General features: G+C 38.3%; 1 protein-coding gene across 1 annotated transcript in view; it reads left to right on the top strand.

Annotated features, from left to right (window-relative positions):
* The window catches only part of EXOC4 (exocyst complex component 4), a 698,176-nt gene that overhangs the window by 469,184 nt on the left and 201,173 nt on the right, over positions 1-27,819 (top strand). Inside the window, exon 11 of the mRNA XM_032483367.1 lies at positions 19,555-19,774. Coding sequence (XP_032339258.1) covers positions 19,555-19,774 — 220 coding nt within the window. The remainder of the gene's footprint in view (positions 1-19,554; positions 19,775-27,819) is intronic.

A 27,819-nucleotide genomic window follows, 5' to 3' on the forward strand; every position in this document is an offset into this window, starting at 1 on the left:
GAATGTAATGGGGCCAGATCATAGGAGGGCCCTGAAAACCAGAGAGAGGATTCTAGATTCATGTGATGAAAGTAGAAGCCATTGAAAGTCTTTGAGAAATGAAATACTGCTGTGGAAGAGATCTTTAATGTAGATTAATCTGCCTGAAACGTAGGGTGGATAGTGAAGTACGAATGGGAAAGACCAGCTCAGAGATAGTTGTCAATTTAGGAGAAAATGGTAGAGACCAAAACTAGAGACCAGAGATGAGACTTGTTAGGAGATGATTTTGTTGCCTTTTCACCTTGCTTGATCTAATTAAAGCAATTTAAAGAGAATAATATACATTCAAAGGAGCAGGTTAAATACCAAGAAATTAGTGAATCAGTTGTACTTCATCATCCAGCCATCCATCCGTCTATCCCTCCAGCTTAGATTCTTTCCTGCCTCTCTAAATTGATGCTTACAGTTAAACTCATTACTTCCTCAGGTAACAGTCCCAGTGTAGCACTGTGTCCATGGCATAAAATTAGGTAATGAAAATGAAAGTGACTCAAGTTCTGAAAACAACTGTGAAACATTATGACTGTTTTTATCTAGTTTTCGTTCCTTTTGGAGTCTCTTAAAATCATATATAGATTAGGTAGGTAGATATATGTATTGCTTGTACATTTGAAAATAAATACATCCTTCAGTGATCCAGTTACTAATTATTCTGATTCCTTCTGCATTTTTATGACAACACCTTCTAAAGAGTAAAGAAATGTTCCTTCTCTCCATCAAGATCTAAATAATCACTTGGGTTCTCTTTATAATGCTCTGAATGAAAGAGGCACAACCTCAGAAATGAAAGTTTTGCTGTTTTAGTAACATCTATTTTATTTTCCTCTTAAGATAGGATTAAATAATAGTCATATTATTTAGTAATATTCTAGCACTGAATTTTCATTCCTCTGATGGTGCAGTTTTCCTTCTTTTGTTTCAAAAGCTCAAATAGTCTTAGGAACAGTAGTCAAAAATAAGTTCATTCATTTCAAGTTCAACATTTCACAGACATCTCCTGATCGTTGCCTTCAAGGTTTTTGGTGACCCAAGTAACTGTCAGTGTTGACATCTAATTAACAACTCTTTTTTCACAGTGTGGAGACCTGACAGGCAGGCATCGTCTATTCTCTAGTAAAAATGCTGCAAAATATCAAGCATGCATATCTTCTCAAGTCAGGGAGAAAGACAGAAAATTTTTAAGATCATCTCAATGCTTTTTTGTTCCTTTCCAGTGCTGTAACTTACATATATTACTTTGAGGAATACAGTGGTTCAGTCTTGGGGTCAAAGTTGATCATGATCTTTTTGCAGGTGACAAAAAAAATTGTTACATGACAACTTGCCAAGAGCCACGACCTGCGAGGCAGACACCCATCAGACACTTCAGTATAATGAGGGCAGACGTTGAATGTGGGGCATGTGCGGCCAGGGCGATTTGAGAGCAGGAGGGTGGCTCTCTTTGCACTCGTTACTGCTTTCTTAACGATATTGTTTATTCCTGTGTTAATTTCCAAGGGGAGCAATGAGACGAGAGGCGTGGACTGAAATTTGGAAACGATTTTCTTCTTGTTGGCTGTGAGGTAGACATTATTTACTAGCGTCCCCTCATGCTTATGTTGTCTTGTTGGTTGAGTATGTTATATTTGCTCTTTATGAATAATCAATAGACCTACTTCCCTCCCCCTACACCATGGCATACCCAGCTAATAAGAGGCACAATTTGTCTTAGCAATATTGTTTGTAATTTCTGAGTACTTCCTAAAGGAAGAACTATGAATTAATTAGAGCTTGCACAAATGAAGTTAGATCTAATTTTCATGGGGAGAGAAGATACAAGCGTAGAATGATCATAAACACTGGCCAACAGCAAATGAATATACATTTTCTTCACATATACTCAGTTAATCACAGGCCTAAGTTGGCTGGCTTACATCGTGGCCATTTTCAGAGCTGGCTTAATTTACGATTTTATGCAGGAGGTTTGCACTGAGCTTCTGACAATGCCCTGTGCTAGGCATATCTAGGCCCTGAGGGGAATGCAGTGATGAAGCCGACCCAATATTCTACCTCAAAGGCCTAGAGTCAGGTTGGGAGATGAGGTATGTAAACAAATTATGAAGTGATCTCTACCATTAGTGCTATTAGCTTGTCTAGAGTGTAATTCTTAAGTTCTCATTCTCTCTGGGTCAGTGGCTTATGTATTTTTTTTCACAGTAAAAACTACTTTATACTAGGATCTGGTATACTCCTATATATGTGTATAAATAAATAAATAAGCACACACACACATATATATATATAAATAAAATTACACACGTTAATATTTACCATATACATGTAATATACTCTTATATTCTCTTTCCTATTCAGTCCACCTTCCTCCCCCCCACTTTGTCTCTCTCAACATTGATTGCAGTTGTTTAATTTGTTTTGTGACTACCAGTTGGTGTAAATTACATTTGGATTCACCATTGCTTTAACCTGAGTGCTCTCTCTCTTTTTTTTTTTTTTTTTTTTTGAAACTGAGCTCTCTTAAGAGTAGGTTCTATGTTTTGCCCATTTTTGATTGTTGTCCTCTAGTGGGCCCTGCCGTGTAGTAAGCATACGCAGTGTTTAGCAAGTGAGTGAAGAAATGGATACCCAGATTTGCTCAGAACTCATTTTTGATCCATCCTGGTGGATAGCTCAGATTTATTTACTATAATCTTAAGTGAGAGAAATTTTAAAAAGTGATCAGTGTCTCGTTGTGTCGCTTCTACTGAGGTGAGGATAACAGGATAATGGATTCTATTTTATTGAGAAGTAATCCATGTGGACCAACGGTAGGCAAAACATCTACCACCCTCAACTTTTAATACATTTTGCTTCACTCATGATCTCTTTTTATTCAGCATGCTATTGAGGATGTTTTCTGAAACCATGACTTGAGGAATGAAATCTACCTTCAATTATTTATGGTTTAAATTAATGCAGATAAGACTTTCTGGCTTGCTGTGCTGATACTCATTAATAAATATTTCACTAGGTATTAGAAAGATTCAGATTGACTAAATGAGGCTCTTTTTCAATATAAACAAAAGCCCTTGTGTTTTCTTATAACTTTGCCTGCCCAATTTTTCTGTCTGGCTTTCATTAAGGCAAATGAATGTTAGATGGGTGCACCCTCAGAATGATGGCTCCTGTGGGAACTGGAGTCAGTGGGAGCTCTGCAGTGAAATAATCCCCTACTTAAACCAAATTTATTCTCATTAGCAGGGTAATGGTGCTGTGAGGAGAAATGGCCAACCAGGTTAAAGAGAAACCCACATAGTCTAATCACTCTTTCACTTTTGTCATTGAAAAATAGAACATTGAACCAAGAAGCAAAAGATGTGGATGCTGTGCCTAGCCTAACATTGTGATTGCATCTTACAATATTCCAGAACTTTCACAGCTCCTCAGTCCTGCATAGAGCGTGGGTGTCGTGTCTTAACACAGTCTGGAACCCTTCCCTATAGAAATATACCAATAGCAGAGGTTCCTGTCATGTCTCTCCTTTTTATACTTGCATTTTGCCCACTCATTTTTTCCAATCAAGTTGTATGTATTTGCGTTTGCCAATATTTTTAAAACTACCAAAATATCGAAAACTTAGTTGTGAAAAATAGGCCTTTCCATCTTTGGAAATGAGCACATTGGGAAATTTTCTAAAATCATTGAGTCTGTGACCATTTATTTTACTTTCTTTTGAATTTCCATGCATATGGACTTTGCCATTTTTAGGATATGGTATAGAAGGAAGAATGGTGAACTAATTAGGAGGCAGATCTAAGTACAAAACAAAGTTTTAAAACTTGGTAGTAGTGTGACTTTCAGCAAATTACTTACCTTGTCTGAACTGCAGTTTCTTTATCTGCAAAATGGAAATATCACTGTCAAAACAGCCCCTGAAGCAGAGTGAGATTAAAGTATATGAAAGTCCTTCAAAAGTGCTCATAAGCACTGTAGATATGAGAGATCACCATGTATTCACTGGACGTGCAGAACCTGGCGTCCCTCACTCCTAGGGCGTGGCTTATACATGGTCAGTAAATGTTAGCTGAATGAATTAGACATTAGGGAGGTTTACCACCATATTGCGGATAGTTGCTGGGCTTTCACGTGAACGATGATGGCAAGGATTTGTCAGAAACAGTAAAATGCATGTTATTGCTTCTTAAAAAGAGAGAAAATGCAGTGAATACCTCCTGTCCAAGAGGAGCGTATTATATAACCGCCAAAACAAAATATGAGCATGGGAAATGATATAAAAACACTTGGAAAACTATAACACACTGATGAAAGAAATTGAAGACAACATAAACAGATGGAAAGATATATCATGTTCTTGGATTGGAAGAATCATTATTGTTAAAATGGCCATACTGCCCAAGGCAGTCTACTTATTCAGTGCAACCTCTGTCAAACTACCAGTGGCATTTTTCACAGAACTAGAACAAAAAATTTTCAATTTGTATGGAAACACCTGAATAGCCAAAACAATCTTGAGAAAGAACAGAGCTAGTGGAATCATTCTCCCTGACTTCAGAGTATACTACAAACTACAGTAATCAAAATCGTATGATATTCACACACAAAAAAGACACATAGATCAATGAAATGGGATTGAGAACCCAGAAATAAACCCATGCATTTATGGTCAGTTAATCCACAACAAAGGATATACAATGGAGAGAAGACAGTCTCTTCAGTGAGTGGTGCTGGGAAAACTGGACAGCTGCATATAAAAGAATAAAATTAGAACATTCCTCTAACACCGTATGCATAAATAAACTCAAAATGGGTTAAAGACCTAAATGTAAAACCAGATACTCTAAATCTTCTTGAGGAAAACATAGAATGCTCGCAGCAAAAATTTGCAGCAGTATTGTTTTGGATCCATCATCTAGAGTAATGGAAATAAAAAGCAAAAATAAACAAATAGGACCTAATTAAAGTTAAAAGCTTTAGCAGCACAGTAAAGGAAACCATGAACAAAACAAAAAGACAACCTACGATCTAGGAGAAAATATTTGCAAATAATGCTACTGACAAGGGATTAATTTCCAAAATATATAGACAACTCATACAAACAGCTCATACAGCTTAGTATCAAAAAAAAAAAAAAGTGGGCAGAAGACCTCAATAGACATTTCTCCAAAGAACACATACAGATGGCCAACAGGCACATGAAAAGATGCTCAATATTGCTAATAGAGAAATGCAAGTCAAAACCACAATGAAGTATCATCTCACACCAGTCAAAATGGCCATCCTCTAAAAATCTACAAATAATAAATGCTGGAGAGTGTGTGGAAAAAAGGGAATCCTCGTACACTGTTGGTGGGATGCAGCCACTATGGAGAACGGTATTGAGGTTCCTTGAAAAGCTAGAAATAAAGTTACCATATGATCCTGCAATCCTATTCCTGGGCATATATCCAAAGAAAATTCTAATTCAACAAGATACATGCACCTCAGTGTTCATAACAACATTATTTACAATTGCCAAGATACGGAAGCAGCCTAAGTGTTCATCAGCAGATGAATGAATAAAGAAAATATGGTGCACATATACAGTGAAATACTACTCAGTCATTAAAAAGAATGAAATAATGCCATTTGCAGCAACATGGATGGGCCTGCAGGGCATTATGCTAAATGAAATAAGTCAGACAGAGAAAGGCTAATACTGTATGATATCACTTACATGTGAACCTTAAAAATACAACAAACTAGTGCCTATAACAAAAAAAGGAGCAGAGTCACAGATACAGAGAACAAACTAGTGATTACCAGTGGGGAGAAGGTAGAGGGGAGGGGCAATAAGGGGGTAGAAGAGTAAGAGATACAAACTATTAGGTATAAAATAAGCTACAGAGATACATTGTACAACACAGGGAAAATAGCTAGTACTTTACAATAACTATATGGAGTATAACCTTTAAAAAGAACATTGATAGATAATTATGAATACACATAATAAATACCTGAGTACAGAAATGCTAAATGTAGAACAAACTCTTGTACCTGTGGCTATCATGCCTGTGGCCATGGTTCTTCATTGTTGTCCTCATAAAAGTAGACAGTTTTTGTGTACAGTTGGCGTTCTGTTTGAGGGCTGATACAGAGGGCTTATTCTACTATACCATTATATATAAGGGGCTTGAGCATCCATGGATTTTGGTACCTGTGGTGGGGAGGCGGGGTCCTGGAACCTAATATGTACACTGTCATATTAAAAATAAACTGTCAGGGGTAACTGGCAGCCAGTCTGACGGGCCAAACATTTTTTCACAAATTTAATGTGAAAAGTAGTTTTCTGAAATAATTTTTTTCCATTAAGGTGTAGTTCATATTTGTACTGTGATAAATCATATTTTCATTACATTTTTTTCATTGCTTTGAAAACAGGAGACATTTCTCAGATGAAACCGGGGCTTACATTAGCTTTTTTTTTTTTTCCCTCTATTGTTCAAACTACTTCTATAGGCTTTTTCTGTCTCTTGCATATTTGGCTGCAGTTAGTAGCAGCAGTCAGCACAAGAGTGTAACTCACTGAACAGAGGAACCTGACTGCAGACACTGACTGTTGGACAGCTCTTTTATCTTCTGTGTGTTTTAGGTATTTGTCATCAGTGTTATCCAGAGGAATATCACTTCTGCAGGAACTGATGATACTGTAATTGAAATCTTTCTATAGGGTCTAGTTTTTCTTCAGAAATGTTGTATATTCCATCATTTGAGTGCCTGTGTGATTAATTGATAGTCACCGACAAGTAACCTGTTAGGCAAGAGGCTATATTTTTTTCTGTATTATTTTACATATAAGTGTAATCTGCATCTCAGATTTGTGAGCAGAATGTTTGGGTCTGATTTAGCCTTCCAGAGGATATGAAAATTTGAATAAAATTGAATGGTAGGAATTTTAAAGTCTTTAATCCCACCGGTAAGTGAAACTATAAAGAAGATGATGACTCTGAGACCTCTGGAAGGAAAGGAACACAATAACAGTAGAACACCCGCCAGCTGAGATGGCTTAAAAATGTTTAGTTTAATTTCAGTGTTAAGTTGATGTAACTCCAACCCATTTTATCATGTTGAAACTCTGAGAGTATGATATGGCTATAAATGGCCAAAAATGAGACTCTGGAAAGCAGATAATCTCTTCCAAATAAGAAAGAGCTCTATAGGAGGTAAATTTGAAGAGAACTTTGAGCCATTATAGAAAATAACTTTGTGAATATTGTTGGAGGATAATTACAGATATTGGCCTGGAAAAGTGTGGATGTGGGAGCAGGGGATGGAACCAACAGTGATGTGAGAGGATGATCGTAGTCTAATTGAAACAATCAAGTATGTGACTAAAGGAAATAAAAGTAGAAAAGTTGAGGGCAGGTCATGTCTGTGACTCGCATACATCATAATTGCTGCCTAGAGGCTCGCTCACTGTTTTCCAGGTACTTTTTCTTAGAGTGCTTTGCATTTAGGTTGGCAGTTAATCAAGTGATGATAAACATAAAAGTAGGATATGAAATAATCATAAGCTGAGTTCAGGAACAAAGTTAGCTGCCAAATAGGCTCATTAGAGATAATTCAAACTGAGTTTTCCAAAGCGTTCATTTACTAAATATAACAAAATCCATCCTTTTGAGGAACAATGAAGGAGAGAACCAAGTGGCCAGCCCCTTTCTTCCAGCAAACATATACTGTAATTTTATCCCAGCAGACTCACGGTTCATGTTATTGACATATCACATACATCCAATTTTTGACTTCTGTCATTGACGCTGAAGTCATTTTCAGTTTAGACCAGATTCACTAAATTTCACATTACCAGCAATGTGATCAGGTTTTGATTTGTTAACAGTTTGCCTAAAAATGCCTCCTATTGATAGATTTCACATATCGCATGCATCATTTAGCTTGGTAACCTTTTCTTTTTTTCTTTCACTATCTCTTTTCTTCTTTTCAACTTGGTTAGCCAGCCATATCTATACCCTAAAACATAGCCTTAAAATAACCTGTGTATTGTAACCCTTCAAAAAAGCACAAACCTAAGTAAGTTTGATCAAAAAATAGCATTACCATTTCTTAAAACATTTATTAACTGTGTCCACTGTACTTAACATACTGTTAAGGGCTTTGGGTATGATTCAGAAGTGTACAAGGCACAGTTGCTGCTCTGAAGGACCTTAATTCTAGTAGGAGAGAAAAAAAAACAGTAGAAAAATGGCTAAAACTATGTGATGACATAAAGTAGTTCAAATTAATAAAGTAGTTTAAAGAGATCAGGAAAAATTTTATGAGTTGAGTGCACTGTGAGTGGGTCTTGAAGGGAGATTATAGTGAAAATGACAGTTTTTCAAACCTCCACTCTAGCTTGTATGTCCCAACATAGAAAATGCAGAGATGAACTGAAATAGACCGCACAGACATTGTGAAATGAAGACATGGAATATTTTAGAAATGCAGAGAGTACGCAGAAAACAGTTTGGTGATGAATCAAAAGAGAAATTTATTGGACTTATTTCTTGATTACCTACTAGGTATCAAGCACTGTGCAATGAACAAGATACATCTCTCAAGGTGTTCACAGACTAGGAGGGAATACAGACACCTCAACAGGAGTATTGTGGGGGTGGAAGGCATTCAGCCTAGACTCAAGGGGGAGGTCCTCCTGGAGAAAATAGTATTTAAGCTAGTGGCTGTAGGGCAAATGACCCTTGGAAAAAGAGATACGGGCAGAGTGTTTAGGCAAACGGACCAGCACATGCAGAGACTTGGAGGCAAGAGAGCAGGGCACATTCATGCAACTGCAAGCAGTTACATATTCTGTGCTTTAGTGAGACTAATATTATAGCTATATGTTAGATACATTGAAGGAGGAAAGGATGAAAAATGGAAAAACCAGCTAGGAGAGCTATTTTGGAGAGGCCTGGGAAATAAGTTACCTTTTATTAAGTTCCATCCATTCATCTACATCATCTCATTTAATAAAAGCCTGAAGTATGGTGCTGGATGTTACAAATGGAGACACAGGAATGTCTTCCCAGGCTCCGGCATGGAACTAATTGATGTGGCACCATTCGTATTGTGTGCTAAGTGCATGACAGGTCCTGTGCAGGATTCTTTCCTTGAGGATGCTTTAGCCCCTGGATCAGTATATGGCAGAAGGTAGACACTCCATAAATACTGCTTAAATAAATGAAGGAATAAATAAATAAATAAAGAGATAATATAAAGAGAATGTCCCTAAGTCTAGAAGCACGAGTAGCAAGGCTGAAAATAGGAGGAAGTGAACGGCAATTAAGTTTGAGACTGGATAACTCATGAGGATGGTGCAAAAATAGAGAACACAGAAGGAGAGGATTGAAATAATGGGAGGGCGGCTCTGAAGTTCCATTTTGGACATAGTTTGAATTAGCCTGGGGACATCCCTCAAAAGTATCTAACAGGTAGTTAAAAATGCAGCTTAGGAGCTTAGGGAAAGAAATTAGGGCTGGAGATCAGATTTATTACATTTCAAGAGAAATAATTTGGTCTTTGCTAAATACAAATATCTGAATATACCAATATTGTGGTCCTCTCAACCCACACAGGGTTTCACTATAGCAACACACATGCTAGAATTTTCCTCATGGACTTCTGTCAACTGTCTCCCCCTCACCAGCCCTCCTCTGGAGTTCTAACCCCAGGGGCAAACATTTGGGAGGCAGCAATGGCTGAAGAGTGCATTGTGTAGAGTAAGGGTGAAGTCCTGGGTGACCTCTGGAGCCAAGTCATCCAAGTCCAAACTTTGGCCCCATCACTCATGACCTTGGAAAAGTGCTTAATCGTTTTATGCCTTCATTTCTTCTTCCAAGTGGCAATTATTAAAGAACGTTACTTCATTAGTGTTGGAAGGAATAATGGAAGCAAAGCATGATGATTACTTAAAATAGTGCTGGCATATTATGAGCACAATCTAACTGCCAGCTATTAATGTTACTGTTATCTTTTTACTTGCTCAGTTTCATTATATGTAAGATGCAGATATTAATAGTGCAGACTTCATGGAGTTACTGTGATAACTCCACATTATGCATAAAATAATGCACATAAACCTCTTCTGTGAGGACGTGGTGGGAACTCAGTAGCTGTTGGCAAGTATTAGCATAGCTCCTACTGACATAGCCACAGGTGAAAAACTTGCTAAACTGATAATGGAATGCCCCAAGTAAAGTGTATTTAATATGTTACATGTAAGTTTCCAGGTGATATTATAGATATTTTATAATAAATTGTGATTGCTTTCTTGAAAAATTTTTTGACAACCTTATCTTTTATTAAAAAGGAGAAATTATTTTATTATAAATAAGATAAATGCAAAGGATAAGAACAGAATTCCAGGTCTATTGGAAAAGCAGTATTATCATTTTGTCTGCGTTTTATATCAATAGTCCTTATTTATTTATATGATTTTTTTGGTTAAAGATTGCTTGGTATTAAGAGTTAGCATTTGAGTTACTTCAATTTCCAAATTATATGCTTGAAAAATGTAAACAGCTGTCATTGTAAAGAGGCTTACTTCATTTTACCTAAAGTACTTTTCAGTCTGGAGGGAACACTTAAATGTAGTCACAAATCACCTGCAATATACTCATTGTAAGATTTTCAAAAGTTAAATTTGTTTACAAGTCTACAGAGTTCAAATTTCATAGCTAATATTCTTTTCTGCCTTTCCTTAATGATTTTTATCTCTTTTCTATTCTATTCCTAGGCATGAATTTTACTCATTACAAATAAGATCACCCAAATCCCTTTTTATTTTATTAGTTCAGCAAATTGTCTCCTAGGGGTGTGGGCTCTGCAATGAGCTTATTGTGCACTTTTGCCCAGAAAATCTTTATATACCAAAGTCACAGAAAGTAGTTACACTCAGCGTGAACAATTACAGACCGATGGGGGCACCTCGTCCTGATGTGCCGATGACTCACTCCCAGGAGTTAAGAGGCAAATGTGCCCCAAAGTGCATTAACCTTTATGGATTTTTCTTTGGTTTTCATGTTCCACTGATTTATGGTATTAAATATGCCTGTTGCTGCTGTTTCTGAATGAGTCCCTTGTAAATCATTGCTAAATGATCTTTTTCGAGTCAGATAATCCCAGGAAGTTGAATATATCTCAAATCAATTCCTCTGAGGCTTCTTTCCATCTTTGCCCAAGTTATTTTCAGTTTGCTCTGTGTCTTAAATGTTGTATCGGAGAGTAATTGAGTAGGAAAGAAATATGTCATAAAGGAGACATCCTTGCCAGGCAGCTACTTTTTTTTTGTTCCAGTGGAGGTACTGGGGATTGAACCCAGGACCTCGTGCATGCTGAACACGTGCTCCACCACTGAGCTATACACACACCGCTCCCCCTCCACCCCCAGCACCGAGATGTTTGCAGCCTTTGCATGGCCTCACTTGGGTTTGATTCCAAAGGCCCATTTACCTGAGTACAGCTAACTGGTCACAGCTCCTTGTGCAAGGATGGGCTTGTGTCTGGGAGTGGATTTTACTTTGGGCTGCAGATTGATTTTTTTTCATACCAATCAAGCGTGGCAGAGATTTCGAGTGCCCTGTGTTCTCAAAAAGGCCACTATTTCTCTTAGAATGATGAGCAGAAAGTGTCGTCAGCATGCAGGGCTGTTATTAGTGCTGCTTGGCATCTTTTTACACAGACCCATGTTTCCCCAGAAAAGTTCTGCATCTGGCAGTCAATGTTCCATTCTCATTTTGGGCCTCAAGATAATTTGTTTACTGGATTTAAGGCGAAAATGTGCGTTTTTTGGTCTCCTGGTAACTAACATGTTGTTCACGCTGTCAAGTTGTTGTCACTGCTGTTGTTTGCAGTCTTTCCATAAAACCAAAACAGAACCAAAGGGCCAGATTTCAGGAAATTCAAATTCAGAATTCTGACTTTGAGGGCACAAGTTATTTATTCATTCATGTCTCTGTCGTAAACAGTGCCTCATTGTTTATTGCGAATTGTTTTTTTATGTAGATATTTATAAATATCTGTGTCCTGTGACATTATTAAATGTACGTGTAATAACCTGACAGTGGGGTACTGCACAGTGAGCAAGGTGACATGGGGACTTACCTTTGAATATGCTTGATGACTTCAGAGCTGCTGAAGACTCGTCAGTGTCTTGTAACTTCTCACGTAGAAACCTTGAACTAAAATGAAGGGGAGAAGGTGGTTCAGATTTTTTTTAATGTCTTTAAAACTGCTACTTAGTAGAAGAGATTCAGAGCTTCTTGGTGGAGGTGAGCTTGGTACATCTCTGCAGAGAGGCAAGACTAGATTAGAAGACACTTTAGTGGAAATGGTATGTTGTGAGATTCTGCAAGATATAGGAGCTCAGAGGGATAAATCAGACATATCTACTGGTTCTAAAACCTGGGATCAGATGAAAAATCACAAGCCTTTCAGATAAAGATTCTCATGTACATTATTCAGCCTAAGCTACCAAAACATACGTGTGGTAATGTACAACAAAATCAGGAAATATCAGAGTGAAAAGAATGAAGATACTTTATGTTGTGTGATGTACATTATATACAAACGTATATATTAACAACAGAATTAGCAATAAACAGTGACGTATTGTTCATGAGAGAGCCGGGAATGAATTCCTTGTATTCCAAAAGCCAGAATTCTCAATTTGAGTTTTCTGAAATTTGTACCTTTGCTTTTTGTATTTGGGTTTTAGGGAAAGATGCTATTTCTCCATAATTGGATACAGGTTATGCATTTTTGGCAAGAATATCAGAGAAGTGATGCTGTGTTCTTCTCTGTCAAGTGGCACATGATGTCAGGTTGTCCCATTACTGGCAATGTTGGCCACAGAAATTTTTTTTTTAATTACTAGGCTGTGAATATAAGGAATACTTACTTACCATGAGCAACTATTTTTATTCAACTGAATAGTACTCTCATTGCAGCTTCTAAAATATAATCCAGGCCCTCTGTGTTCAAGGATATTTCCAGCTGGTAGCAGCCGTAATTCTTGGCTGAGATAAAATGGAAGAAATGGAGCTTTACAGTGAGATGAAATTTGTGTTCAGGAGTCTGGGCTAAGCAAGGGGCCTGGGATGCTTGAGTGAAATTTTAATTAGTTTACAGTTTTCCTGGATAGAAATCAAATCAGGATAAAAATTTTGAAAAGACTGGTCAGGTGTGGATACTGTGTGCTCGTTTATGCATTCCAAAGGACACATACTTGCTTAAGAAAGAGTAAATTAAAAATAGAGGTATTGCATATGTACAGATTTTTGGAGGCCCCCTGGTTGATGATAATCTGAAAATAAAACCTTTGGTTAAACTATTTACAAATAGCAATATTAGAATTTAGAAACTAAGATCCATGCTGTAGACTTTCAAAGGCAATAAAAATATGTTGCCTGCACTCTGTTTGTTTTTTGGCTTATCCTACTCTACAGCTTTATGTTTGGGAAGCTGATCTGAATAAGATTCCTCAAAATCCTGTAATTAGATGCTCCGCATGTAGCATTACGTAGATCCTTTCCTTTGAGTCTCACTTTCTCTCTTTCCATATACACAAATGTACCTGTGCTTTGTGTTTGCCTTCTCACCGTTTTCAAGGATAGGAAATCCCTAGTGTGAAAGCACTTCACAAGATTAGATAATACCCCTTCGACAGTGTTTCCATCTGTGTTCCATCTTCACTTTGAAGTGAAGTGTTTTCTTTCCTAATGAGATTCTTTTCACTGTTAAAAATTCAATGTCTTCTTACTTCCGTGGAGCTGATTAGGAGCATTGTTGGAAAAACTGGGCTTTCTGATGATTGTCCTCTATAGCTGTGACTCTCTGCCCTGTCTCCCATTCAACAGATTATTTTTAAGGTACTTACTAGGTGAAGAGAGTCGCGCAGCATACTGCGGGAATCTGGGGGAAACAAAATAGGGACTCGCCCGTGAAAAAATGAAGAGGAGCTACTCCCAGTATTTTAGCCTGTAGAAATAATTCAACAGAAGCAAAGGGAAGATGTTCACAGTAGGAGTCTCTATAACAAAACCAGGGAGCAGCATTAATGTTCCCTAATAGATGTTTGGGTTAATAATGCTGTGTTCATTAGCATGATGGAATGTGTCTTATACTTACAAGTATTACATTCGTGAAAGGGCAGAATATAAAGTGATGTGAATAACCGTATTGCATAAAGTAAAAAACAATATGAGAATGTGGGCAAAGACTAGAGAATACTCTTTCAGTCAGAGGCAGCTCTCGTGGAGATATGGGATGATTTTCTTTCTTTTTTAAAAAATCTTGTATTTGGACCTCCAGTCCAGATCCTTAGGAGAAGGGCATCATTTGCTGAGAAGTCACACCCTAGTTTTAGGAACTATAGATTGAAGTTAAAGGACCTATGAATTATTTTATTCAATATTTCATTCACCAGATACTTCCTGGGAAGCTACTGCGTGCCAGCTGTAGACTAGTCTTGGGCACTGAGGATACAGCAGTGAGAAGTTTACATTTGGCCCTCACCATGTGGGGCTTGGGTCATTCCTACATCTGCTTGTTGCTGAAATAGTCAAAGTAATAATCTAGTGGTCCAAACTGACAATCATGGATAATTACATGGGAAAGTAAAGCAGCAAGTGAAAAAAAAAATCATCAAATAGATCACACTTTCCTCTAATCCCCAACCTCATCAGGATTTATGTGCTGATAGTAATTATACAGATGGCAGCAGCCACCACTTACTTAACCATGTGTCAGCCTCTGTACTGAGCACTTAGCTTTTGTTTCTTTATTTAATCATCAAAACAATCCCTGTGTGTTATATCCATTTTACAGAATACACAGGTAATAAGATCAAGAGAGGCTAAGTAACCTGCCCAAGACTGTACATTCAAGCTTCAGACTCAGGAATACCTACTTGAAATGTTCTGCCCTTGGCCACTCTGCTTCCCTAAACCATCCCCACCTCCCCCACAGTGACTGTGAGCATGATTTACCTCCTGGATGCCTAGGAAAGCTTTTATTCTGTGTCCTTCCTGCTCAAGAAAGGGCATTTTGCCCATTTAATGTGATTACTTCTCATTTTTGATCAGAGCAAAGAAGAGGCTGGTGAGACAGCCCTAATTTGTCTCTTTCATTCTCTCTCACGTGTTTCATGCTTTGTGCACAGCGAGGGCCCTCACAGCCCTGAAAGCAGATTTGGAAACTTGTTGAATGGGTCCCCTCGAGTTAGAGATGACAGCATCAACCTGGATGTGTCATTTTAGACTGATGTGTGTGCTTTAGGGGATGAATGATTTGTATTTGAAAGAAATCACTCAGCTGAATGTGATGGGAGCCCCTCCACTGGTGCTGCTCAGAGTGATTTCATATTTTCAGGACACCAAAGGCAAATAAGGGACTAGGGAAAAAAAATGTGGGTAATTTAGAACCTTCTGCCACTCCGTTTAGGAGCAGGTTAACTACTAGAAATTTCATCCTAATAGCTGTTAAAGATTTTGAAAATGGTAAGAAGTACTTCTGCTCAGAAAACTCTTCTGAGTCCCATTGAGAAGAATAAATAGAGATTCTGAGGATTGGTGTATTTACTCATTGTTAGAAACAGTGATTTTCTTTCAGAGTCAGAACAAGGAGACCAAGATGCCCCTGGGCAGAGGATTTCTCTGAGGTTAGGTGAAATGAAAAGAGGTCGCGTAGCATGATGTGGGATTTGGAGATCTTAAAATTACAGCCATGCTTAACTATCTTCTCTTTATTTCTTCATTTTTTTCCTGCTTTCTTCTATTCATTCCCTTCTTGGAGATTTATTATATCCTGTTTTGGGTCAGGCTTTTACCTCCCTTTCTATGTTGATAACATCAAAAGGAACCTCATTACTGGTTTTCATGGTTTCTCAATTGCCCCTTTCCTGGGTGACTTTTTCACTGTGATAATCCTGTGCGTACTCCTTCCTCCCTCCTCCCCCCACACATGCCCCAGAGGTTAATGGAGTGTTTAACTGGTGATGTGCAAGATTAACCATGATGTATTTACTTATTAAGTAAAGGAAACTCTTTATTAGGTTAAATGGCTAAACTCAAGGAACATTTAAACACCAAACTTCAAATGTGGTCTAATTAGAAAGCAATTTGTGAAATAGAGTCTTTGATATATGTAGATAATTTTTATGTTGTCTTGATTTAATTTTATTTGACTAGCTAATACTTCATAGTTTTTAAAAATCAAATAATTATAAAAAGTTATCATTGAGAAGTCTTATTCTCACTCCTCTGCCAGACCCCACCCCCACCCCTGCTTCCTATAGGTACTCATTTTACTAGGTTTTTGGAAATCTTCCCAGGGCGTCTTTATAATAAAAGAAATAAACGAATTTATATAATTCTTGTACAAAGGTCAGTATAGTAAATATAAATACTCCTAAATACTTATTTCTCTCACTTAACTATGTATGGATCCTGAATCACTAATGATCTAATCTACAAAACAGAAACAGACTTGCAGGCATAGTAAACAGTCTTATGGTTACTGAGAGGAAAGGGGTAGAAAGGGATAAATTTGGGAGTTTGAGATTTGCAGAGATTAACCACTATATATAAAAATAGATAAACAAATTTCTTCTGTGTAACACAGGGAATTATATTCAATATCTTATAATAACCTTTAATAAAAAGTAATGTGAAAATGAATATATGTATATATATATATATATGCATGACTGGGACATTATGCTGCACACCAGAAATTGACACATTGTAACTGACTATACTTCAATTTAAAAAGAAAAAAGATCCTGGAGATCTTTTCACGTTAGCACATCAAAAACTTCCATGTTTGGTGGTTGGGTTTACTGCACAGTATTCCAGTTTGTAGATTCACCAGTTTATTTAAGTGATCTCTAATTGATGGATTTTTGTTTTTATTTGTTCCCAGTCTTTTGCCATGAAAACAATGCTACGCCTATCTCTGTCCTCTATACATAGATCATCTCATCCATATTCAGATAATAGCTGTTGGAAGAATTTCCCAGAAGTGGGATTTCTGGGTCAGAAGGAGATGCATTTGTAATTTTGAATGACAGTGCCAACTTGCCCTTCATAAGGGCTATAACATTTCTCACTCCCATCAGCAATATATGAGAAGTGCCTCGTTCCCCACACTGAAACCAACAGAATGTGTTTTCAGACTTTTGGAATCCAGCCAATGCATGGGTATAAAAAATCGTATCTCAGTATAGTTTACTTCTCATTTTTCTCATTATGAATGAAGTTAAAATGTTTTTCTTAGGTATAATGGCCATTGTATTTCTTTTTCTATAAATTGTCTTTTCATGTTCTTTGATTGTTTTTCTACTAAGTCATTTGGTTTTTTCCTCTACCTGCCATTTGTGACACAGATTGCAAATATATCTTCCCAATTAGTCATTCATTTTCTGTCTTTATTTCATGTGATTTTGTTTCATGTTATTTTCCTTCTACTGCTTTTTTTGGAGAAAAATTTAAAGTACAAGGCAACCTTTGCTTTGCAAAGCATTTGTGGAACTGTAAAAATCACCATGCAAAGCAATATTACTCAATGGGGGAAATCTCAATTGTTTCATGACTTTAAAAAAAATTTTGTGAAAACATTAAAAAGTCTTACTGTCAGTTACAAATATATACAGGACTGAAAAAATGAGAAGACTTATATGTGTTAGTCCACTCTAACTTCCGAAACATTGAGAATTAAAGCATTTTATTTCCTTGTTAAAATCACCAAGGGTCATTTGAACAGGGCTTGCCAGGTCCTTGTTGGATCCTTTATGATTTTCAGTGGTGAGCATCTTTTCTCTGCCCTGGTGAAATGTTATACTTCCTTCTCAGTTTGCATCAGCTGCCAGCATTTTATTCTTTGTTTTTCAATGCCATGAAATATCTCCAAGAGTTCCTTTAAGGTAACGTTTTTCTGCCAGCATCACTTTCTCTGGAATGTCTTCATCTCTTCCATCATAGCCCTTTTCTTTTTTCAGGTCAAGTTCCCCCTCAGTTTGGCTCCAAATGACTCTCAAATGCGGCCAGTGTCAGTAGTCCCAGGGTCAGTTACTTCTTCTGTAAATCCATTTACATTCAATTCAAATTTAATTCTAAGTGTTACTTTTAAGGTTTTTTTTTTTCCTGTACTTTTATCTTTTGGCCAGTTCTTTTTTTCAATTATCTACATGTGTAAACCGTCACATGGGTTTATCCCTGGGAGACAAGGAGACAACACAGCTATACACTTTGCTGTCTGTATGTGAACTGAATAATAGATGTGCAGTGGCCAATCACTGATGGACTTGGAGAGAGGTGGCATGATTGATCATTGATTATGATGATCACCAATTATTGACAGATTTCTGGACGGAAGCACTGGAGTTTGTACCTCATGCCATTACTCACAGTTAATATAGTGTGGTAACTGGAGTTCAAATCTTGTTTTGCTGGTGTTATTCACTAAACTGTAGGGACTCAAATTTATGCGTGTCAGAACCATGCAAAGCAGGAACTACTGATGTAGAAAAGTATGAAGAAAAACATAAAAAATATCTACATACTCATCTCTGATTTTTGACAGTTGTTAGTATTCTGTTATCTATGCTTTAAATTTTTTTATAAAGGAAATTGATCATTATAAATAAGTTTGAAGTTTTCCTTTGTTCTCACCTCCCATTCTGTTGACTTTTATGACCTCCCAACCCACGTATCATCACAAATTTAAAGAATATCCTTTATTTTCTCTTTTTAAAAAAGTTCTGTCAGAAAGAGAAAGAAAAATGCCGTATGTCGCTTGTATGTGGAATCTTAAGAAAAGGACGTAAATGAACTTATCTACAAAACAGAAACAGACCCACAAACATAGAGAATAAACTTATGGTTACAAGGGGGTAAAGGGGGTAGGAAGGGATACATTGGGAATTCAAAATTTGCACCTCTTGGGGAGTGAAGGAAATGTTAGCTATCTTGATGGTGATGGTGGTTTCATTGGTATATACATCTATCAGAATTCATTAAACTGCATCTGAAATATGTGTAGTTTACTGTACAGGAATCATACCACAATAAAGGTGTTAAAAAAATTCTGTCTATACATGGAAAGATCATAATGAGAAATATATAGTATTTGGGGTGTTCTTTTTACTTTACATCACAATTTGTTCTCTGTTTATCATGCTTTCTTTTGCTGCTTATATTCTTATTTCCTTCTTGAATTGATAAAACATATTTTTGTCTCTTTCCCCCTGTAGTTTGGAAGTCATGTTTCTTTTTCATCCTGTTTTTGTTGAATAAGTGAAATAACTTGTATTTAAAAAGATATGTAGATGAATAATCAAGTGATGACTTGTTCTTGTGTAGAATCCTGGTGCTTTTCCCACATCTCTCCATGCGAGTAGCCACAGCCAGATACAACCATGGGTGTTTCGTCATATTTCCGTAGCTATTTTTCTGATATATTTAACAATGATTGTGCTTTGTCTTCCAGATTTATTCAGGAGATAGAGCATGCCCTGGGACTTGGCCCAGCCAAACAGTGTCCTCTTCGAGAGTTTCTTACCGTGTACATCAAAAACATCTTCCTCAATCAAGTCTTGGCTGAGATCAACAAGGAGATTGAAGGAGTCACTAAAACATCTGATCCCTTGAAGATCCTCGCTAATGCAGACACCATGAAAGGGCTGGGGGTGCAGCGGCCTCTCCTACAGGTAATAACGTTCCCTGCACTTACTGTTTTTATCATCAGTGTTCATTGACTTGGCAAGAGTCACAAATTGAAAAAAGAAAAAAAATTACCATCTGTTTCCATATCCATCGGGGACAAAACAAGAGGAAGTAAATTAAATAGGCACTAGGGAAATTAAGGACTAATGTAGAGATAATGGAAATTCCTGAAGATCTTTAAGAAAAAAGTGGTTAGCCTTGAATATGGGAGACGGTGAGTCTCATTAACATGCAGACAGCTCCTCACTATTTGCCTGGAATTTGTCCTTGAAAGGAATTCTCTTTACAGTGGTGACCATGTCCTGGAGTATTAAGGATTTACAGGAAGGAAGTTATTCTGCCTAACCTCAGTGACCAGCAGTAAACCCTCTCTACCATTGGAGGGCTGACTTACTGTAAATAACTTGGCTAGCTCACAGTGAATTTGAACTGACCTAGCAAACTGGCTTTTAAAAGTCAAATCATTTAATTCCAGTGATGATCTTCTTAATATAAAAACTTTACTTTCACTGTATAAAGAAAAAATGTTTCTGGACAACAGGAAGAAAATAATTAGTCAGATATTTGGATTAATAAGCTCAAGGTATTTATTTTATATGCTTTAAGCCAATGACGTGGAGGTAAAAATAAAACTAAAAGAAAATTAGTATGAATTTAAATTACGGATCTACATTAACTATGATAGCATTGTAACTGACTTTTTATAATGTTTCTTCATTTAAGAGAATGATGGGCACGTAAGTCTTACATTAAGTTGCAAGATACGAGAATGTGTCAAAATGGGAGACGTGCTCTTCAAAGAGAAGTTATATAAATGGAAAGGAGTTATAGCTGCTTCAGTTGTCTGCTTTAACCTGCCTTTACATATATCCTCCTTGATTTTTCCTTCCTTGTACATTAGAATTACAGAAATGCCAAGCCTTTCATAGGGAAGCGTCCTAGTTATGAGCATTCTTTTTTTTATAAGCAAAGTCTTCTGTGGTATTCAGAAAGTGGAATAGAGGCATTTGCTTCTCCCAGAACTTGAATAATAGCACCAAACATAGGAGAGTGTTCATTTGGATGGTGTGAGTCTGTGTTAGATCCTAGTGAGGGATCTGTACTGAGAATGGGATGCAGAGGAGGGTGAGTGGCAGAGACTCGTGCTCACTGGTCCCTCTGCTGGGTTACTCTTCCTTTGGCTCTTTGCATGGCTGGCATCTTCTCTGAGTGTCAGTTTCAGTGTCACCTCCCCAGGGAAGCTCTTCCTGACTATCCTACCCTTCTTTGGTTAGTCTCCATTCTCCCCTTCTCCCCTGCCCCCTGCCCCCAATCTGTTCTCAACACTGAAGCCAAACTCTATGGACTGTATCATCAGAAGTCCCTTGCCGGGTGGCTTATGATCAGAATCTGCCCATAGGAAGCACTAGCAGGAGGTTGGGGGGTAAGAGGAGAAAGAGATGGGGCTCTTATCTCCTTTCTCTCCACTTTGGATCATGGTTCTGGCTTCAGGTGCCCCCATCCATCACCAGAGATCCTGCCAGGTGACACTTCTTCCGTGGCTCGAGCTCTCACTGGACTCTGACACCACCATTTCTTCTCCTTGCCCCTTAATGATAGCTTCCTGCTGTTACTGGTCTCTGGGTGCCTCAGCATCCTAGCTGCTTCTTTCAGTGCTGCCTGTACCTCTGTACGTCATCTCTTCATTAACATTTCTTGAGTTAATCATCTGAATGGAATTATGGTTTTTGTTGGGATCCTGAATAAATCTCCCCAGTTAGTCACTATTTTAACATTTCACTTTTTTTCCTTCTTAGCTCAACTGTAATTATTTATTTTCTAGCTTGTTTATTTTCTGTCTTTTCCCAGTAGAAATTAAGTTCCAAAAGTATAGTACAGCATCAGACAGTAGGAAGACACTAAATAGCTTGTTGAATGAATGTATATATGTGTAGTTGGTGGTGGTGGATGGATGGACACAGTGAATAAGTTTTGAGAGTCTTAACCGCAGAATCATAGTGGGAAGACGAGAAACAGAGAGTGACAAAAACTTGTTTACATTTATCTTCTCTCTGACCATATCATTAATTTCCTCGCCATCACAAAGCCTCTCAGTATATATCTCCCTCAAGTGTCATGCTATGTGCTATTCAGCGCAACTTTAATATGCTTAGCGTACTGAATTAAAAAAACAATGCACTACAGAGTGAATCTTGGGAACTAAAGATGCTGGCTTATTAAACATGATAATTTCAACTTGAGTAAGAAAGAAACATTAAACCTCATAACTAGCTGACTATAGTCTGGGCCATGTCAGGGCCACATACTGCTGGCTAAGTGACATCTCTGGTCGGTCTAACGATGTGCTTGTCAGGCCACTCCCAACCTCATCACCAGCCATTGGTACATGTCAATATGCCTCTTGTTCTTTCAGGCAGTTACTTCATTCTGAGGGTAGGTAAGAACTCTGACTTTACCTCTCGTCTCTTTGACCTTGTCAGCATATGATAATTGTATGTATGTGGATAAATCTTAAAACTAAGGCCATCAAACTTGTTTTCATCAAACATCAGATTTGTTTTCAGAGCTGAAACACCTGCTTTCTTATTTGGTTATTTTGTTATCCTCTCTTTCTTCATAATTTAGTTTTATGAGAACGTGAATTAGTTAGACCTTATCAATAAATTTGTTTTATATTCTCAGAGTTATGAAAGTTAAAAAAGCAAATGAAGAGATGGTTGGTTTTTTTCCTTTCCCATCTTGAGAACATCTCTTGCTTTATAATGATTGTAAATTGTTTTCTGGTATAATTTCCCATGGTCAAATTTTACTGTTTCTTAAATGTGTTTCAGTGTCTCCTTGATATTTTTATTCTCAGCTAATTGTAGGTAAGTAATCTAAAGAAAAAGAATTGAGAAATAATTCTCACACATTTTAGCTGAGAATCTACAACGATTGTTAAGAAGGATGCTTGGAGAAATATGTATGTGTGAAAGATGCAAGTGGATTAAGTATTCAGTTACATGTCTTTCAAAGTCATTCTCTCTGCTAGACTGTTGTTTGGTCACAGGGTAGAAAGGACTGTGCCTTTCCCCTGGGGCAGCACCCAGTGTCATAAAGCATCAGCCCAATTGGATTCTCCAGGGAGAGTGGACGGACAGCTGTCTCAGTGCTGCTTGTATTTATTCGATGATGTGCAGACGCAGAGAACCCCAGGACACTTTGTCCTTACCTCTCTGAAATGGCATTTGGGCAGGGTGGACAGTCAGTCATAACGGGGCGTTTACTTGGGCGATAACATGCTTTCATGCTGGTAATTTTACTTTCTAGACACAGAATTCACAGGAGGGAAGGAAGGCAGGATCTGGGAAGAAGTTAACAGGCACCATTTTGTAGGTGAAACAACTGTGCAGGTGTTGGCCCAGAATGGTACAGCGGTGTGCTACTGGCAGTACCAGGAGAAGCAGTGATGGTGGCCACGATAGCACTCGTCATAGCGAACAGTAGTCGTGGTGACAAACACTTCAGTAGCGTTTGCTATGAGCCGGACGCTATTCTGAGTGCTTTATGTGTAGTGACTTGTAAATGTTTACATGCGTTGACAACAGCTTTGTGAAGGTGGTATTCCTATTATGGGGAGGAAACTGAGAGAAACAAGTTAATAGCTTGCCCACAGTCACCTAGCTAGCAAGTACTAGAACTGTAATTCATATCCAGGCAACCTAACCCCGGAGTCCGTGCTCTAACCCAGTTCTGCCCAAAGTGTAACCTGAGGAGCATGCTTGTCGGCACGCTATTTGTGTCCAGTCTGCTAGGAGATGTCCAGAGTTTGAGAGTAAGCATTGTTTTCCTGGGTTTTTTTAAAAAGCAATTTGACATTGTCTGTTGACTCTAGTAATAAAAAAATTGGGACTTGCGTTTTTATCCTTGTGGATTTTAAAAGTTTTTTTCTATTAATTCGTTTTTATTTATTTTATAAAAGCATCAATTCATAACAGATTGAGGTGGGGCAGGAATGGAACCAGACCCTCACCTGAGTCAGAGATGCGAATCCCTCTATTGCCTCACAGGGAAGTAAAAGTGAAGAGCTAACCATCTCTCTTGGCCTCAGTGTCTAAGGCACTTTCCAACAGATGGAATAGCTTGGATACTTGTTGCAGGTGGTTCTCTCCTAAATCTCCAGCTCCAGCAAGCGTGCCTGCTGTAGAGAAGGCCATATGGAATAAATGGATGAGTGAATGAAAAGTACAGGGGCATGTCTGCATGCTTTCCCCCCACAGTATAAGATTCATGGTCTTGGGTTTAAGATTTGTGACAATGTTTAAATTAAAAAATTATCTATCTATCTATCTATCTATCTATCTATCTATCTATCTATCTATCTATCTTCCTTCCTTTTCATATTCTTTTCCATTATAGGCTGTTACAAGATATTGACTACAGTTCCCTGTGCTGTACCATAGGACCTTGTTGTTAATCTGTTTTCCATATCGTAGTTAGTATCTGCAACTAAAGTTTGAGAAGCGTTGCCTTTTAATAACACCGCCATTTCCAGCTGGAGGTTAGGAAACAGGACCTAATGCTCTGGGCCCTTAGCCTTGCGGTGAACAACACAGTTACTTAAAAAAGCTATTCAGCTCGGTTTCATGCAGGCCCAGAAATTGTAAAAACAATATTTATGGCAGCAGCAGAAGCTACTTCCTAGTCTAGCACATTGCTGAATTTTGCAGAGTACTTTCCAAACACAGGATGAACGTACATTTTCTGGCTCACATAGGGCGATGTGAGACAGAGACAGCTTTCCTAATGCTTAGGCTTCAATCCCTGTCTCCTGGGAGGAAAAAACGTCAACCCTGCAAGTGAAAATTGTAGGCAGTCTTGAAACATTTAAAGCATATTTTCATTTCCCTCATCACCCCAGTATGTGTCAGAGTACTTCTGAGCAGTGGAATGGTTCGGGGCAGCCTACACACCCCACCCTCTCATCTCTTCCTCCACCCCTACAGTTGCCATTGCTACCTCAAGGGGTATGAGCCACGGTTCTCAAAGACAGTACCCACTAGAATCACCCAGGCCCTTTCTGAAAACACCCAGATCCCAGCCCAGATCAGGGGTGGGGCCTGGGCATCCAAGTTTTATAAGCTGCCCAAATGATCCATGATCCCAACTCTGCAACCAGAATTAGTACTGCTAGCCTGGATCTTTCTATTCCATTGAATGAGTGACTGCCCTGAGAGGAAGTACCTAAAAAATTATGATTGAAGCATTGTTTAATTCAGTAAGGTGTGTAACAAGAGGGCTCTGTTTTTGAGCTAAGCTTGCTATGTAAGCCTTAGCCTCAGATACAAATACATTTAAATCCCAGACATTTCAATTGATAATTTTGTGGTCAGGCCCAAATCACTAACCTCTCTGTACCTGCTTCCTCCTTCGTAAAACAAAAATAATAGAATATGTGTCATAGGGACACAGGAATCATTTCTAATGTTGAGATGGAGTAATGACTGTAAAACATATCTCCTTCCCTTCCTGGGTCCCATCTGCGTGGATCTCAGCACTGACTGCTCTGATGGCTGTTACCTGCCCGCTGACTCTCACCTGTACAGACTTCTGGCGTCTGCCAACTCTGCGTCTCTGCCGCTGCCATCTCTGTCTGGATTTCACCCTGCATCTTTTCTCATCGCTCACTTGCCGCTTACTCACTGCTGTTCTTTGTACTCTGGCACCACCTTGTAACTCGTGTGCTTTGCCCACACTGCCCGGGTGTGACAGCAAGAGATGATACTGTTTTACCTCCTTTCTCTTTTTCCTGGAGTTTGCCAACTCAATGATCATTTGTTAGCAGCAAAAGTGGCATGCAGTATTTCCAGCCGTTAAAGCTAGTGTGTTAGTTTCCTGGGGCAGTCATAACAAATTACCACAGCCTTGGTGGCTGAAAACAACGGAAATGTATTGTCTCACAGTGTGGAGCACAGGAGCTACATTCCCTCCGGGGCCCTAGAAGAGGACCTGTCCTTGCTTCTCCTGCCTTCTGGTGGTCCTGACTCTTCAGGGCTTCTGGAAGCATGACTCTGATCTCTGCCTCTGTCTTAACAGGGTCTTCTCCTGTGTTCTCCATTTTTCCTTTTCTGGCTCTTATAAGGATGCTCTCTTTGGATTTAGGGCCCACTCTAACCCAACTTGATCTCATCTCAACTCTTACCTTAATTACCACGGCAAAGACCCTATTTCCAAGTAAGGTCACGGTTCTGAGATTGCATATGAAATTTTGGGAGAACACTATTCAACCCACTATAGCTAACAATTGGAAGCAAATTATATGGAATGAGACAGGTTCAACTTGCTTTATTTTTCTTGAATACCCTCTAGCAGGAAGCAGTGTAGAAGTATTGCTGTTAAGGTGATATGGCCTGAATTCTGGTGTCAGCAAGGTTCCAAATGGAAGTTTTTGGTTGGCTGAGTGATTGCTGGAGCTCCAGTTAAGCCTTATTGAAGGTTGGTAGACACAGCTGCTTACAGTATGCTGATTTGCCGGAGATAATTACACTGATGCCCAAACCTATTATCTCCCCAGCTAGGCCAGAGTACTGCCAGTAACCTCTTGCTGGTTTCCCAGGGAAGTGTGGCCAGCAGCAACAGCATATTGTTTTCATCATATCAAATTATGTTAATATGAAGAATGCTAGATTTAAGCAGTATTTGCATTAAGGCCAGTTGTTGCCACTGCAGCCAGTGGTACAGAATAGATTCAGCTTTTATCAGCCTAAATAGATTAGTCCCATTTAAGGTCTGCTGGAAGTCATCATGAAAATCATTAGGTTGAAAAGAGAGCTGATCAATTGACTTTTTTCCCCCTCTCCTGTAAGCTCTGAGAGGTGGTGTTAACGGTCTCACCGTGCTAAAATAAGTCTTAGAACCAAGAAGCCTTAGAGTATAATCTGATTCTAAAGTGTGTATCTAAACCTCAAGAAATACTAACTTACACAGTGTGCAGTTTTTATTTTCTTTGAATTTTACTTTATTCATTAGCAATATTGTTTGACCTCATCATGACACAAGGAGGGGCTCAAATCAACCACTAGTGGCTGCTTCAGGTTTTATCCAAGAAGATGGAGTAGAAGATGCCTTTGTTTTTGTCTTTGTTTAGATTGTCACTGTGACTTTCAGCACTCACCTGTTTACTTCTGAGACAGCTGAGCAAATGAAATCTTTCCATATTAATGGGGACTTTAAGAATCTCATAGCATTCATCTGTGTCTTCAAATTGTATTATTTTGTATTATTAATTCTCTTACTAGTGTAATACATCTTATCTTTTGTAAAATTTTTGTTGTTATTCTTGGTCACCATTCAGGAAAATCACTGATGTAAATTTCATCACTGAATGGTGGGAAAAGCCTTTAAAATGGGGATCTGGTCTTCTTGTCAGTTCAGTGGTCTTAGATGGGCCCAAGTCACTGATCTTCCCTGAGCCTCACTTCCCTCATCTATAAAACGAGAATGATGCTGGCTCAAACTACCTTGTAAGACTAAGGTGGGGAGTGCAGTGGGGTCATGGATTCAGCAGGACCTTCTGAACTGCCCTGCATGTTGACTTGTTGTCTCATAACTGTTATTACTATTGATCCACATACCCACATGATCAGTCAGAAAATCCATTAGCATTAAAGGGAACGATGCTAAGAAAACACCTACAGAAATGAAAAAATATTTCCCATTAAATGAAAGGCTTCACCAGTTTTCCCCAACAGTTTGTTTCATGTACTATTAGACAACCAACATAAAAACCTGGCAGTTTTTTCCCACAGTTTGTCATAAAAATATTTGAAACATCCAAAAGGATTGGGGAAAAAAGGCCCACATACTCGGCCATCCAGATTCTATAATTAGCACTCTTTTGAATTTGTTTCATAGCACAACCAAACCTGGTAATTTGAATTCTTCTTCAGCCATCCCAGAAATAAACTCCCAGTCATTCCCTAAGCTCTTTACCCTGGTGTTCATAGGTTTTTAATATCTTACTTAGAAAATCTGGACATAAATAGAAACA

This window comes from Camelus ferus, chromosome 7 (assembly GCF_009834535.1).
Source record: "Camelus ferus isolate YT-003-E chromosome 7, BCGSAC_Cfer_1.0, whole genome shotgun sequence".
Classification (NCBI taxonomy): Eukaryota; Metazoa; Chordata; class Mammalia; order Artiodactyla; family Camelidae; genus Camelus; species Camelus ferus.